The sequence below is a fragment of the Jaculus jaculus genome, chromosome 4, assembly GCF_020740685.1.
Source record: "Jaculus jaculus isolate mJacJac1 chromosome 4, mJacJac1.mat.Y.cur, whole genome shotgun sequence".
NCBI classification, from domain to species: domain Eukaryota; kingdom Metazoa; phylum Chordata; class Mammalia; order Rodentia; family Dipodidae; genus Jaculus; species Jaculus jaculus.
The window spans coordinates 25,466,993-25,481,533 of record NC_059105.1 but is presented as its reverse complement, the minus strand read 5'-3'; the positions used below and the strand labels follow the sequence as shown (position 1 = coordinate 25,481,533).

General features: G+C 38.5%; 1 protein-coding gene across 1 annotated transcript in view; it reads right to left on the bottom strand.

Annotated features, from left to right (window-relative positions):
- Abca12 (ATP binding cassette subfamily A member 12) overlaps nucleotides 1-10,602 on the bottom strand; it is a 183,608-nt gene extending 173,006 nt beyond the window's left edge. The window contains exon 1 of the mRNA XM_045148359.1: nucleotides 10,534-10,602. Within this exon, the coding sequence (XP_045004294.1) occupies nucleotides 10,534-10,602 (69 nt within the window). The remainder of the gene's footprint in view (nucleotides 1-10,533) is intronic.
- Nucleotides 10,603-14,541: the final 3,939 nt, after the last annotated feature.

The window sequence follows — 14,541 nt, the reverse complement described above, 5'->3', positions numbered from 1 at the left end:
TCAGGTGACCGTCACTGATGTACCCAGACAGGTGGAACTGCTTGACAGCGAGCGGCATTTCTCAGAGAGTGATGGGCACACAGAATCCTGGGGGGCCTTCTGCAAATGTGCAGATGTGGGTTTGATAGATTTGAAGGGAGACCTGAGGTTCTGCACTTTTAGCAAGCTCCCAGTAGATGGGAGGCACTGGCAGCAGCCCACTGACTATACTTTGCGCAGACTGGAACTAGATAGATGTCACCTCTCCCAACTACTAGGACTCTCGCCGTTCCCAACTTGAAATCCTAGAATGCTTTTGCTGGAAAATATCTTTGAGATCATCTAATGGGCAGAATTCAGGCCCTTTTTAAGTTTGGATAGAAAAAAATAACACATTTTTATTTTCTCTGGGCAAATACAAAAATTGAAATTTGTATTAATGATGAATATAAGTAATAAACCAAAGTGTCATTAGAAGTACCTGTGACTGCCACTGGTAGAAATCATGGATATCCTTAAATTACATTACAAGTATTCTAGATATCCTAAGTGTTATTTACACTTATGAGAATGTTAAAATTAAGGCAGCTGTGGAGTCACTACTAGACCTTTTATTTAATGCTATAATCAGAAACATATCTTACCATGCAATTTGATTTTAATACTTGATAAAACATAGATAATTAGCTTTATTTATAATTGTAATTGTTCCATTTTATCTAATGTATTTAAAAAGATTTTTGTTAGAAGAGCTACAAACTAGACTGACAAAAATCTCGATGGCATCAAAACTGCTAAAGGTCCTTGATTTACTTCAACTCCCTCATTTTCTTCTCTGACAGCTTGTCCAAAGGCATATCACCAATGGGGAAGCAAAGTACAAGGATGGACCCAAATCTCAGAATACACACTTTTATAATTAGTGTGCTGCTCTGAGGAGCAAAAAAAGAAACCAATACAGAAAATGTACTGAAAAAATACAAAAGTCATAGACTTGTAAGCTGTGTTGTTATTCTTGCCTAGTTTCTGATATGTTTGAAAATTAGAATCTATTTTCAAGCTTCCTTAATACAAGGTTCCAATATATCTTATGTGACTCATTTGAAATGTAGACCATGAGGAATCAAGTTAAAAAAAATGTTTGATGGTACTATTGGGTTAAGTTTGTTGTAGAAAATTACAGTAAGGACTTTAGTGTTAGAGCACAAGCCACAAATAGCTATAGGAAGAAAAGCTACCGTTCTGCCAATTTTTCTTTAATATTGAAATTATTCTAAACTTAAAAAAAAACTTATTTAAAATAACTCTGCATTTCCTTTTGAAAATCTAGACCCAATATTAAAAGGAAGACAAAAATGGAGCAATAGAAAAAGAGATGCCAGGACTGACCACATGGCTTAGCAGTTAAGACACTTACCTATGAATTCAATTCTCCAGTACCCACATAAGCCAGATGTGCAAGGTAGCACATACATCTGGAGTTCAATGGCAGTGGCTGGAGACCCTGGCATGCCCATATTTTCTTTCTCTATCTGCATCTCTCCCTCTCCCTCTCTCTCTCTCAAATAAGTAAAATATATTTTTAAAACAGAAAAGAAAAAGAGATAACAAACAAGCAAGATTTGCTCCAAAACTTCTAGCTAGGGATGGAGTCATGACTTAGCAGCTAAGGCATTTGCATGCAAAGCCTCAGGACTCATGTTCAACTCTCCAGGTCCCACATAAACCAGTCGCACAATGTGATGCAAATGTGCAAGGTTGCACATGTGCACAAGGTGGCACACATGTCTAGAGTTCGATTACAGTGGCTGGAGGCCTGGGCACACCCATTCTCTCTCTCTCTCACTCTCTCTCTCTACTTGATAAAATAATAATAATAATGAACACTTATAAAAATGCTATCTAGCTGTACGCAGGTGTTAAAATTGGAGAGTTTTTTGTTTGTTTTTATTAGTTTTGCTGTAAGTTTTATTTGGTTACAACATGAAAAGTCTGCTCATGGGTTAGGGCCCAGCTCTAAGGCGGTGTGTACAAGAACAAAAAAGAAAAGCCCAAGGACTAGCAGGGTCCTGGGGTCACTAGAGAATAGGGCTGGGGCTTTAAGAGCAGACTAATCAGCAAGAACGCGTGGGTGGCTTCTTTGGGTGTGCACTGCTACATACTGTCTTCATGGACTTCCTTCCACAGAGCAAGAGTCCAGTTAGTCCGTGAAGAGGAAGGGCAATTGTATAGAGAGAGTATGGAATATTGTTGATATAAAACTGTGCAAATGTGAGGACAGAAGGTGTGAGTTCACTTTTCACTGGATCCCACGTGCTGGATAAGTGCTCCACTGAGCTACAGCTCAGCCTGTGAGCTGTTTTGTTTAACGTTTTTGGTTAGTATATGAAATAATGGATTTCATGATGACATTTTCATACATGTATCTTCATTACTCTGCTCTCTTATTTGGATGAGTCATGATGATGCCAGGGCACATTTCAATGAGTACAATCAGGGAAGTCATCCACTTAAAATCACATCAGTTAAATGTAAATTTACTCTCAAATTTTTCTGGAGAGCTGCTCTGTAGTATTAATTGAATTGAATTATCTGGTAGCATTTACCTCTGCCTTTGTAAGAATCATTGTTTCAAATTTTTGAAAACTGAATTTTCTGAAAAGTGTGAGCAAACACAGGATTTAAACTTTAGGTTTTTTACTCATATTCTACTTTCTTGTCAGAACCATTTATTTTCCTCTCTGCTAGTCCATTTGGGCCTCTCTGTGCTTAGTACTGCTGTTGCTTTCTTACAATTTTGACTAAAATGTGAATAATAAAATTGGGCAAATTTTAAATTGAGCAGTTTTCCTGCATATTCTAAATTTAAAATATCATTTGGAGACACCATAAATTGAATAACTACATCTTGATCCTCCTGGGGCCAGTGCTACACAGACCAAATTATACTCATGGAGGACTTCTATTCACTGTGCGTATGTGGAAATCGTGGTTGGTGGGATTTGAAGGCCTTGAAGTTGATCACGTGTTCTCTGTTGGGTCATATGTGTCAGTTTTCCCTGTCTTCTTATCTACAGGGTCACATCATCACCTTGTCCCCATAAGACACTTAGACCTGTGCCTCTTGCACTAGTGATTTGAAGTTGGTTATGTCACAAATGGATGATATTGTTTATCAGCATAATATCCAAGTCTGACTAGGGATGGTTTTGCCTAACTCTGAATATAAAATAAAATGTCTAGCATGAACAGTATATATTCCCCTTGATTATAGTTTTGGGAACTCTTAAGGAAACCTGAAATAGAGCATATAATAATCCAGTACTAATTTCTATAAGGTCTGCACTTCCACTAACATAAACAAATTTGTTGAGCATCTACTGTTCTGAAAAGAAAGATTCCAACCTTTTGAGGGAAGAAAAAATTAACAAATGAATATAAGTAACAATACTATTATGCAGAAAGGAAAGAGTATAAAAGAAAGATAAATCAAGAAAAGTTGAACCTAAAACCTGAAAAAAATGAAAAGGGATTAGGCGTAAGAAAATATATATGTGTTGGAGTGTGAGAAGGAAATAGAAAGCTTATAAGCAGAAGAAATATTTGGTCAAAGATTCATAGATGAGGAACAGGGTAGAATATTCCAGGAACAGAGAGAGGTGCAAAATGAGGCAACAAGAGTTAGGACATCCCTGCCATGTATCCATATAGCCCAGGCCCGAATGCTTCCAGCGACAGGAAACCCACTGCCCCGTGACACTTTGTCATTGGATAATATGTGTTGTCTGATATTTTGCTCACATAGGGTACAATCTTTCTTTCTGTGACCACCCATTTATTTTAGTTTAGCCTCTGTTTCCACATGAGAATTCTGCAAATATTTGGAAAGAGACCAAATCTCTTTTCCCTCTGGGTATCTTTAGCAATTTCTCATTAAATCTTGTTTCAAAATATCATTCCCCAAAATGAAGTCTTGTTCTCAAGTGTCTTTTTATAATTAGCAGTAGAATTCCACATAGTACTCCAAATGATACTAGCTAATACAGTGACTATCTAAAATGTGTGCTATGCTGTAAAACATTGAACATGGATTATTTCATTTAGTGTAATAAGCTCACTTCTGGGAAAATGGAATCTTATAGAAAATAAGCAAACTTTATTTTCAGAAGCCACTAAGTGGTAGAGCTGGTGTTTGAACAGAGTGCAGCTGTAGCACCAGCACATTAATCTTCTAGCTATATGCATAAACGGATCACTGGCTTTCTTTGATCTTGATATTACAATTTTATTAGTTCATCTTTGAGACTAATAAGAGGTTTTCTTATTTCAAATCTAGACAGCATTAAAAGACATTTAAAGGGGGCTGGATAAGTGGTTCAGTGGCTTAGGTACTTGCCTGCAAAGCCTAATGACCCGGGTTCTATTCCCCAGTACCCATGTAAAGCCAGATGCAAAAAGTCACCCATGCACCTGGAGTTCATTTGCAGAGGCCCTGGTGCACCCATTCATTTTCTCCCTCTCTCTCTCTCTCTGCAAATAGACAAGTAAAAATATTTTAAAAGATATTTAAAGCCCTTCCTACATCACAGAATCATAACTTTTTATTACAAACTTGAAAATAATGTGACCAGTCTTCTGCAACAAACAGTATGCTGTCACTGATGTCCTTTATTCCTTTCTTGTTGCATTTTCCTAAGATGGGGATGGCCATTATCAGGCAGCACAGAAGATTCCAGAGTTCACATTCTAAAATAAGAGCTTAGTTCTTTAACTCTGAAATGAACCATAATCCTACCTTCAAAACATATAAATAATAATAGCATAGAGTCTCCAGGGAACTGGGCTTTTTGCTATTCAACATTGCCAGCCCTATAAATGACTCAGCAAAAAACTAGGATTAAGTCATTGTTCTGAATAGTATACTTACAAATTGTAATGCATTTTGGAAATGGGAAATTTTCTATGATGTGCATGGAAACAACACATTTTGAGAGTTGGTGATGAGGGGTTTTAATTAACATTTTAAATTAACATACAAAGAAATGAATTTCATTATGACATTTTTTCGTACATATAATATACTTTGAAAGGACACATTTTTGCTTGACTTTAAGTAAATTTATTTTTCCCACTTCTCAAACACTTCCACTGTATTTACTTTATTTATTGAATGCATTTAAAAATGTGTGTCAGGCACCATAAACAACAGGTAAAAGTCAATTCTTGAGCAATTAAAAAAATGAGTGATTGGCAAGATCTAGATAAACTATGCAGATTCTAGTTTTTGTTAATCTGACGTATAATTAAATTTGGGATTAGAATTTAGTTCTCAATTTTTAATAATCTAAATATTATTTCAATTATTTAATTTTATTGCAAAGGCCAACCTGAATTCTTTCCCTAGTCACTGTGAAAGGAAAATGGATAAATAGCCGAGGGATTGTGGTAAGTCAACCTTGAGGTAAAATTCCAAGTTTGCAAATATTGGGATGTCCATGATAGCTACTTCTGTCATCAACTAAAGTATGGGGCTGCAAAGTCAAACAACACAAGCTCGATTCCCCAGTACCCACATAAAGCCAGATGCACAAAGTTGCTCATGCATCTGGAGTTCATTTGCAGCAGATGGCAACCCTGGTGCACCCATTCTTTCTCTCTCTGCTTGCAAATAAATAAATAAATATTTTAAACTAACGCATGATTCCCTTGCTAAGTAATTATAATAGAAAGCAACCAGTGAGTATTACATTTCCTTCTTCAGGCCACTCCCGAGAAGACTTACGTGTCTATTTAAGAGCCATCTTCTTAGTGGAAGATGAACTCCTTATCTTGTACTATCTGGTCTTTCAGCCTGCAGCTCTCTGCTGTCCCATGACTACTTCCTGTCATTAACTAGAACCTCATTAGCTGAGCCTCCCTGTTGCAATGCCTCACTTTAGAATGAATGTATCTTCATTTTTCTATAATTTTCACAGCTAGATTATAAGCCCAGCAATGTAACAACTACATCTAATTGATTTTCTCTAATACTGAACATTTTTATTGCTGTTTAATGCATTTTTAATTCTTTTAGTATTAATTTTCCAATATAATTGGGAACCACCTTATTAAAAATAAAAGAAGAAGAAGCCAGGCGTGGTGGCGCACGCCTTTAATCCCAGCACTCGGGAGGCAGAGGTAGGTGGATTGCCGTGAGTTCAAGGCCACCCTGAGACTTCATAGTGAATTCCAGGTCAGCTTGGGCTAGAGTGAGACCCTACCTCGAAAAACAAACAAAAAAAAAAAAAAGAAAGAAAGAAAGAAAGAAAAGAAGAACAATAGCTTTGGCCTCCTCAGTACATATGTAGACCTATTCCCTGATGAGCCTAGCTCTGAGCAAGGATCAGAAAACATTTGAGAAAGAAAACGCAAGTCAGAAGAAGTGGAAGGGTAAACTGCCCCATGATTGGGGAAATTTTGATACTTGGATTCTTAATGTGACCTTGAATTTTTGAGCACTTTGTGAAATTTTCAGTTGCATAATCCTAAATATTCTAGAATTCTGACTTTTGGCTTTATAAGCAAGAGAGAAGCTTATTTCAAGAATAATTTTAAGAAGTCAACCTAAAAAATATAGGCAGGTTGAGTAGTTAGCATGTCTTATTCTCCTATTTCTCAAGTCATATAGTTGTTGGTAATTCTTGTGTCATTCTCTGACCTATCTTATACTTTTCTATTTCCTCAGTAATGTCCAATCTACCTTAATATCTTATTATGTCTTGTTTTTCTTTTTTGCATGTCTTTGTTGTTTCATTCATAGATTCCTCTTCCCTTCCCACCACCTTGTTTTGTGATAAATCTCTTTTTAAAAAATTAAAGAATGGTGCTGAAGAAATGGCTTAGTGGTTAAAGTGTTTGCCTGTGAAGCCTAAGGACCCAGACTCAATGCCACAGGACCCACATAAGCCAGATTCACAAGGTGGCGTATGTTTGTGGAGTTCGTATGCAGTGTCTGGAGACCTTGGTGCACCCATTCTCTCTTTCTTTCTGCCTCTTCTTCTTCTCCCTCTCTCTCTCTCATAAATAAATAAATAAGATATATATTTTTTTAAATTAAGGAATGTTGCCATAGTGGCAATACTAGCATTTTTTCCCCTTAATATTCAGTAAGGACAATACATTTCCAGCTTCACACAACATCTATACTCCTGGGAGTAAAGGTTTATTTTTTTCTTAGATTACATTTGTGAAATTAACATACAGATAGAATATTTGCATTTTAGGGCTAGAGAGGGCTTAGCAGTTAAAGCATTTGCTTGCAAAGCCAAAAGACCTAGGTTCGATTCCCCAGGATTCACATAAGCTAAATGCACAAGGTAATGGATACATATGGAGTTAGTTAGCAGTAGCTGGAGGCCCTGATGCACCCATTTTCTCTCTCTCTTTCTCCCTCTTTGTCTCTGTCTCTGTCTTTCTCTCTCTCTCTCTGCCTTTCTCTCTAATATATATATGTATATATGTGTATGTATAATAAAGTTAATATTAATATATATTTGCATTTTAAAAGATTGCATAATGGGTAACCAAGTAGTAAAGACCAGCAGATCATGCTCTCTTCATAAAGTTTTATGTACCTCCTTGGCACAGCCTATCATCTAATTTGTCTATTGTCTCTTTTCATATTTTTACCTCTCTTGAACTGTTCTTCCCTCTTAAGTGAAATGCTTCCACACATACAGCCTTCAACTATGATAAAGAAATGTATCTTTCTTACTCTCTGCTCAGCATTGTCCTTCCTTCTATTTTGCCATCACCATCTTCTGCAGGTCTGTCTTATTCCCCTGGGTTGTCACAATGGATTCAAGTGGACCTCCTGTATTTTCCCAAATTCAGGTTTTTTGTTTGTTCTGTACCTCTTCCTGAAACCAACACTTAGGAGCCTAAATCCCATTCTGTCAAGGTTCCCTAAAGAACAAAACATCCCAAGTGAACAGTTGCTCAAGTGTTCTTATGTCCTAGGAAAAGTGCAATCACTAGAGGCTTTTTAAGAGTGTTAACTAGGGCTGAAGAAATGGCTTAGTGGTTAAGGTGTCTGCCTACAAAGCCAAAGGACCCTAGTGTCAACATAAGCAGATGTACAAGATGGCACATGTATCCAGAGTCTGTCCTCAACAGCTGAAGGCCCTGGCATGCCCACTCTCTTTTTCTCTCTATCTGCCTCTACCTATCTCTCTCAAATAAATAAAGTAAATAACTAAAAATAAAATAAAAAGATAACTGTTTCTATTATCTTTACAAAAGGAGTGTTAGCTAGATGAGAAGAGCATGCTATATCATTTGTACCATGTTTGTTACTGTGGGAAATTGTCATATCATCATGCTGAAAACACGTTTAACATATATCAGACTTGCATCTCATCTAAGACTATCACCAAGTCCAGAAAAAGCTAACTACAATGAAGAACCATCCTGAAGTATCAATATAGTCTCATTTCAATGTGAATGAGAAAGAAACTTGTCACTAAAATTTCTAAGGATAAAACTTCTCATAGCCAAGCATGTGGTGCATGCCCTATGACCCAAACATTCAGGAGGCTGAAGCAGAAGGATTGCAAGTTCAAGACTATCTGAGCTACAGATCAAGACCTTGTCAATAAATAAATACATTTTAATATTTCTCAGTAAAAAAAAAGTTTTTATTCACCTGAACTTTTGGTATGTATATGTTGTGTTTTTGTTTTTGGGGTTTTTTTTTTTTTTGCTCATTTGTTTATTGATTTTGAGAAATTACAAGGAAAGCATACAATGTAGGCAACCAGTTTATCAAAATTACACAAATTTTCAACTCCTTTATGTTGGTGCTTTTAATCATTGAATTTTTATCACCTCTCTCTCTCTCTCTCTCTCTCTCTCTCTCTCTCTCTCTCTCTCTCTCTTTCTTTTCATCTGTATTTCCCTGTTTTCATTAATCCAAATAATATGTGCCCCAAATCCCTTGGTCATCACAATCAATTCTAAAGCAGTTGAAAATATATGTCCACATTTAGGTCCTCCCACAACTCTAAGTTAGGTCTGGCACAGCTTGTACCCATTTTACAAGTGGGAAAAGCACAGCTCAGGTGTCATGTTTCATAAGTCACGGGTGGAGTCCCAGCTCATGCTTGGAACAGCCACCTAACTAGGGCTCTCCCTGCTGAATGCCACCCACAATCATCCATGAGATAAGAATCCAAAATTTTTCATTTATGCTATTTTTTACAGTTAGCAAACTAACAAAAATGTCAGTGTTTTATCATTTTATGTCTGAATACACCCACTCAACCAAATGACACTTTATGATTTTAAATCCTGTTCATCAAATTCACAAAGGTAAGTGAACATCTATTTCCTTCTCTTCATACATACAATGAGATTCTAGACCCAGCAAGCAAGCAAACTGACAGACAGATAAGGTGTTGACCTTTATGAGGCATATTATTTGTATATCTACATTACCAGATTGATGCTTGGAATGACTATTCTAAAATGAAGTATATTGAATGGCCCTTTGGATTTTCCTGGTTTTCAAAAGTTCTTCTAAATACACGACAAATAGAAGGTGGTTCCTTCTTTGGGGTCCCTGGACTCTATCTGGGGAAGAATTAATATCTAGCTTTGTTAGTTAGAAAGCAAAAATTAATGTAAGAGCACCAAAAAGATGGGGAAAGAGCAAAAAAATGACAGACTAAGCTGGGTGTGGTGGTGCACACCTTTAATCCCAGCACACGGGAGGCAGAGGTAGGAAGATCACCATGAGTTCAAGGCCACCCTGAGACTACATAGTGAATTCTAGGTCAGCCTGAGCTAGAGTGAGACCCTACTTCAAAAAATAAATAAATAAATAAATAAATAAATAAATAAATAAATAAAGATTACAGGCTATAGTAGTAAAGTAATAAAGTAATTCAATAATAGACTCAAAACTAAGGACATATACATATGACAGATATGCACATATGTATATATTCTATATACAAATACACATGTGTGCACGCATACTATCATTTCAATAAATAATTTTTAGATATTTCAGTTTCTTAGACACATTTCCATACTTATAGCCTTCAAACTATTTCTGTTGTGTCTTACTTTTGCAGCCAACTTTCTATCACCTTTGGTTTTCCACTACTTTTCTTCCCATTTCAAATGATTTCAAATAACTGCTTCACTTTCATTCATGCCATTTCTAGCTAATTCCATTAAGGAAAATACTGATGGCATCTTGGCTTAAGCCCAGAAATCAACAGTAGTTCCAATTCACCCAGTAACAAGGTACATCTTTTTCTTTGCCCAGGGCTTGTCCTGATTTACTCTGCTAATTTACTGAAATCAAAAGGCTGCTTTGGGGGCATGTTAAGACTCGCCCCATTAGCCAAAAGACAGAAGGAAGGGTGAATCCTAAATATCTTGTTTCCTGCTTTGAAAAATATCTTTAAACTCTTTTCTTTCTAACTCTCATAAGATGACACTGTAGGATTGCCTGGAGTAAGGCCACGTGCCCCCATATTCCCATCCCTTTTTTTTTTTTTAACTCACCGGCTGTCTCTTGACACCTAGCCAGTTTTTCCACACCAGGATCCGAAGCTGATGAAACTGGGAAGCCATCCTTCCAAACGCCTTGAACAAGAAAATTCCCCTCTCTTCCTCCACTCCTCCAAAGAAGAACTGGAAGCTCCTCCAACTTGCTGTGTCAATGAGTCGGGAGCCTTTTCACGGCATAGCTTCCTAAGGGCTGGGGTAAGAGGCCCACAGTTCTTTTTCCGATGGATTTTTTTTTTTTTTTTCCTTTCAGTAAATCCTTAGCCAAGCAGCCGTTCCTCCCAAACGAGGGCCCAGATGAGTGTCCTTCGGTGGTTTGTGCTTACTGTAAGGAAGCTGCAGCTGCCGTCTGCGGGTGTGAAGTCCGCACTCCACGGAGAATGAGCCTCCTTCACTGCTGCACTGTAAAGGAAACAAAAGGTGAACCCACACCTCCTACTCTCCATGAAATTACCTGCCTGTCCACACCTTGCAGCCCAAGTCACCTGCACTGGGCGCGTCATAGGAACGAGGTGGGACCCTGGCTAGGCCAGTAGGACTTGTCCTACATTCCCTGGCGTTCTTTTCCTGCGCCTACTCTGCAAGGATTTTACAGGTTCTGGGCACAGAATCAGAATCCAGTCACTCTTCTAGTAATGTTAACTGTTAGCAAGGTGTTTTAAGTCAATCAACCTGAGGTCTGCTAAGAAAGCCTGCGCCTCCGTCCATAGTTACTCTATACTGTGCATACAGTACACTGCCATATACTGTGAGAGAACTAATCCTTAACATAAAACGCAATGCTTGGATTTGGGGGAAGTGACTAGTTAGCTGGGTCCCACTTCCTCTCATAATTAACTAGGTTAAAGCACAATACAGAAAATGAAAGGTAGGCGGTAGGTGACATAAATGGCATAATGTGGACTTTCTCATTGAGGTAGGTAAAGGGGACAGGACATAAGCTGACTTGGGACATTTTTGTTACCTCTTCTGCCTAAGGCATTTGCCTTCTCCTCTAGGCCTCTTCGACTCAAAACCATCTCTGAATTGACCTCTGCCAAAAGGCTTTTCAAATATGTTCCTAAGATATAGTCTTATCCTGCTTTTGAGTGTACATTCAGTCTTTGTTGTTATCTCCCTTAAAGAACTAATTACCTTATTGGTATTTTTATATATCTCCCTTTCCCCATTGGATAAAAAATTCTAACAGGGCATGAGCAATTGTGTACCACAGCGTGTTACATATGATTAGTACTTAATGACATAATAATATAACCATAAATAGACCATTTAAGCCATGACTGATTTGGTGAAGTTCACGTTTAGTCCTCACCCCTTGCCCTGGCTGGGCAAGACTCTGCTTGCTGAATCAGTTGAAGTGTTGTTTGAGCTCTTCTGTCAAACCAGGAGTAAGTGCTAGTTTGGCGGCCTGGTCTCCAGGCTGAAGGAGAGGTTGACAGCAGCCAGCCTGGGGCAGTGGTGGCGCATGCCCATGACCTCAGCTTTGGCTCTGTCCAGAGCTGTACGAGTCTGTCCAATCCCAGTCCACCAGGCGGTCAGTCCTGCATATCTAGAACATGTTGTTTGAGATTGTTTATTTGTTTGTCTTTTCCGGACAAGATGGAAGACAAGGTGTTCTTTGGACATCAGAGAGCCCCTGAGATAGCACACTCCCTCAACACTCCCAGAACGCAGAGCTCAGAGTTGTTGGGTGCTTACATTCACTGAGAATGACTGGAGTTGCTACTGCCCTGCCTTCTTCAACAGATATCTGCCATAATCCACAACTCACTAGTGGTTTTACTCACAAATAAACATTGTTTAGTTGTGAAGGCAGGGTGGGACTAGAGACATGATTTGACATGTTGAGGGACACTGCAGGAATATATAGTGCCTGTTCTCAGTCGGGTTACTTGGGGTTGAGGAGCCCTGACTCACCACGTGGCCAATGCAGGTGAGAGGTGAGTTGAAAATGTACCATGTGACTTCTCCCAGAAGCTGCTTGTCACCTCAACAGTGTAATCACAGAATTATTTTGTTTTGTGGTTGTTTGTTTAACTTGGGTCAAAGGCTCCTCAGGCTGTCCCTTTGACTGGACACCTTTATCCACTACCTCTAATTTTGTAACGAAGATAATGTATTATTTATTATAATGCATGAAATCCCAGGAGATCTATTTCTTCAGAGTATTTTCCCAGCTAGTGGTTGGGAGTTTGACATGTTTAAGCTATCCCTTGGCATCTGGAAGGCACAGTGTCATACTTCCAAAAACTATTTGTATTTCCTTAGAGATTGGGAATCTTTTTTTTACAAAGCACATTTTACAGTAGTTGAATTTTGTTGGGGCACCCTTATGTCAAACTTCCAAATTTTGCCCCATTCTTAGTATCTATATCTCATCATCCATGTGGATCATATCTGCTTCTAGAATCTCCTTTGAGTTTGCAACTTCATTTTAAGAGGTGGTTTTCAAAAATGCCTTTTAAAAGCCACTGCCTGACACTAATCTTGGAAGATATAGTTTACACTAATTAAGTATCATAAACTTTATTCAGAAAAGAGCTCAAAGCAATGATTAGGGCAGCCAAAAGGAAATGGGAGAAAGGAATGTGCTCAGAGATTAAAGGTCGTCACCGTCCTGAGGATCTTGTAGCTCTGTGCCTGTCTTGCTTACGGGTTGGGGCAATGCTGACACAATATGTAGCTGCTAAAAATGAAAATATGAACAAAAAGCTAAACTGCAAAGCCAATAAACTTAGACAAAGACAGAATAACACAATATCAGAAAAATAGAAATTGACAGCTTTCTTCAGCCAGGCATTGTTGTGTCCATCTGGAATCCCATCATTCAATCTCAAGTTCAAGGCCATTTTGGTCTACTCACTGGGCTCCAAGACAGCCTGGGATACATTGTGAGAACCTGTCTCAACACAACAAAACAAACAAAAACAAAGCCTTATACTAAGACACAATTACAGGCTATCTATGTATAGGAGCACTGTGAAGTTAGCATTATTCTAGTGACCCACTGCATAGCCATTCCATTGCTTCTGTCAGAGGCTTGAAGCCTCAAGTTGTGTTTGAGAATGGCATGTATCGTGTCTACCTAAAGTCCCTCCCTCCGCTGTTGCTGACTCTGCTTCTTGGATATCAGCAGATGGTCTCCTTCCTCAAGCAAGGAGCCATTTCCTCCACCCAGACTTTGGCTACGGTTGTTCTTCTGTGCTCACTTCACATCAGTAAAAATGTGATTACTTTATCACAGGATTTCAGGAATCTGGAGTGCTATCTGCCTGAGCTCTAATAATTACAACTTGGAAGAAAAGTTCAGCTGGCCTATGGTTGACTAAGCCAAGTCCAGAACTCAATTTGGGCAGGCATGGCCATCCTTCCAAGGTTACTCTTAGCTAAAGCCCTCCAAGATTATTCTGTCTAGGGGCATATTTGTGTTTTTTTTTAAACAATTATTATTTTTTTTTAAATTTTTATGTATTTATTTGAGAGCAACAGACACAGAAAGAAAGACAGATAGAGGGAGAGAGAGAGAATGGGCGAGCCAGGGCTTCCAGCCTCTGCAAACGAACTCCAGACGCATGCGCCCCCTTGTGCATCTGGCTAACGTGGGACCTGGGGAACCGAGCCTTGAACTGGGGTCCTTAGGCTTCACAGGCAAGCGCTTAACCGCTAAGCCATCTCTCCAGCCCGAGGGGGCATATTTGAAATGATGAAGATGAAGCTACCAAGGCTCCAGGATTGACACAAACACTGGATGTGGCAGCTCTTATCAATCAATCAGCCATGTAGCATACTCCATGACCAGGACAGGACAGGAGAGAGTCAGTCAACATATGTATGACATTACTTTTTTAAAATTTATTTATGTGAGAGAAAGAGGCATACACACTCAAACACACACACACACACACACACACACACACACACACACACATATATATACACATATATATATATGTATATATATATATATATATATAGAGAGAGAGAGAGAGAGAGAATGGGCACACC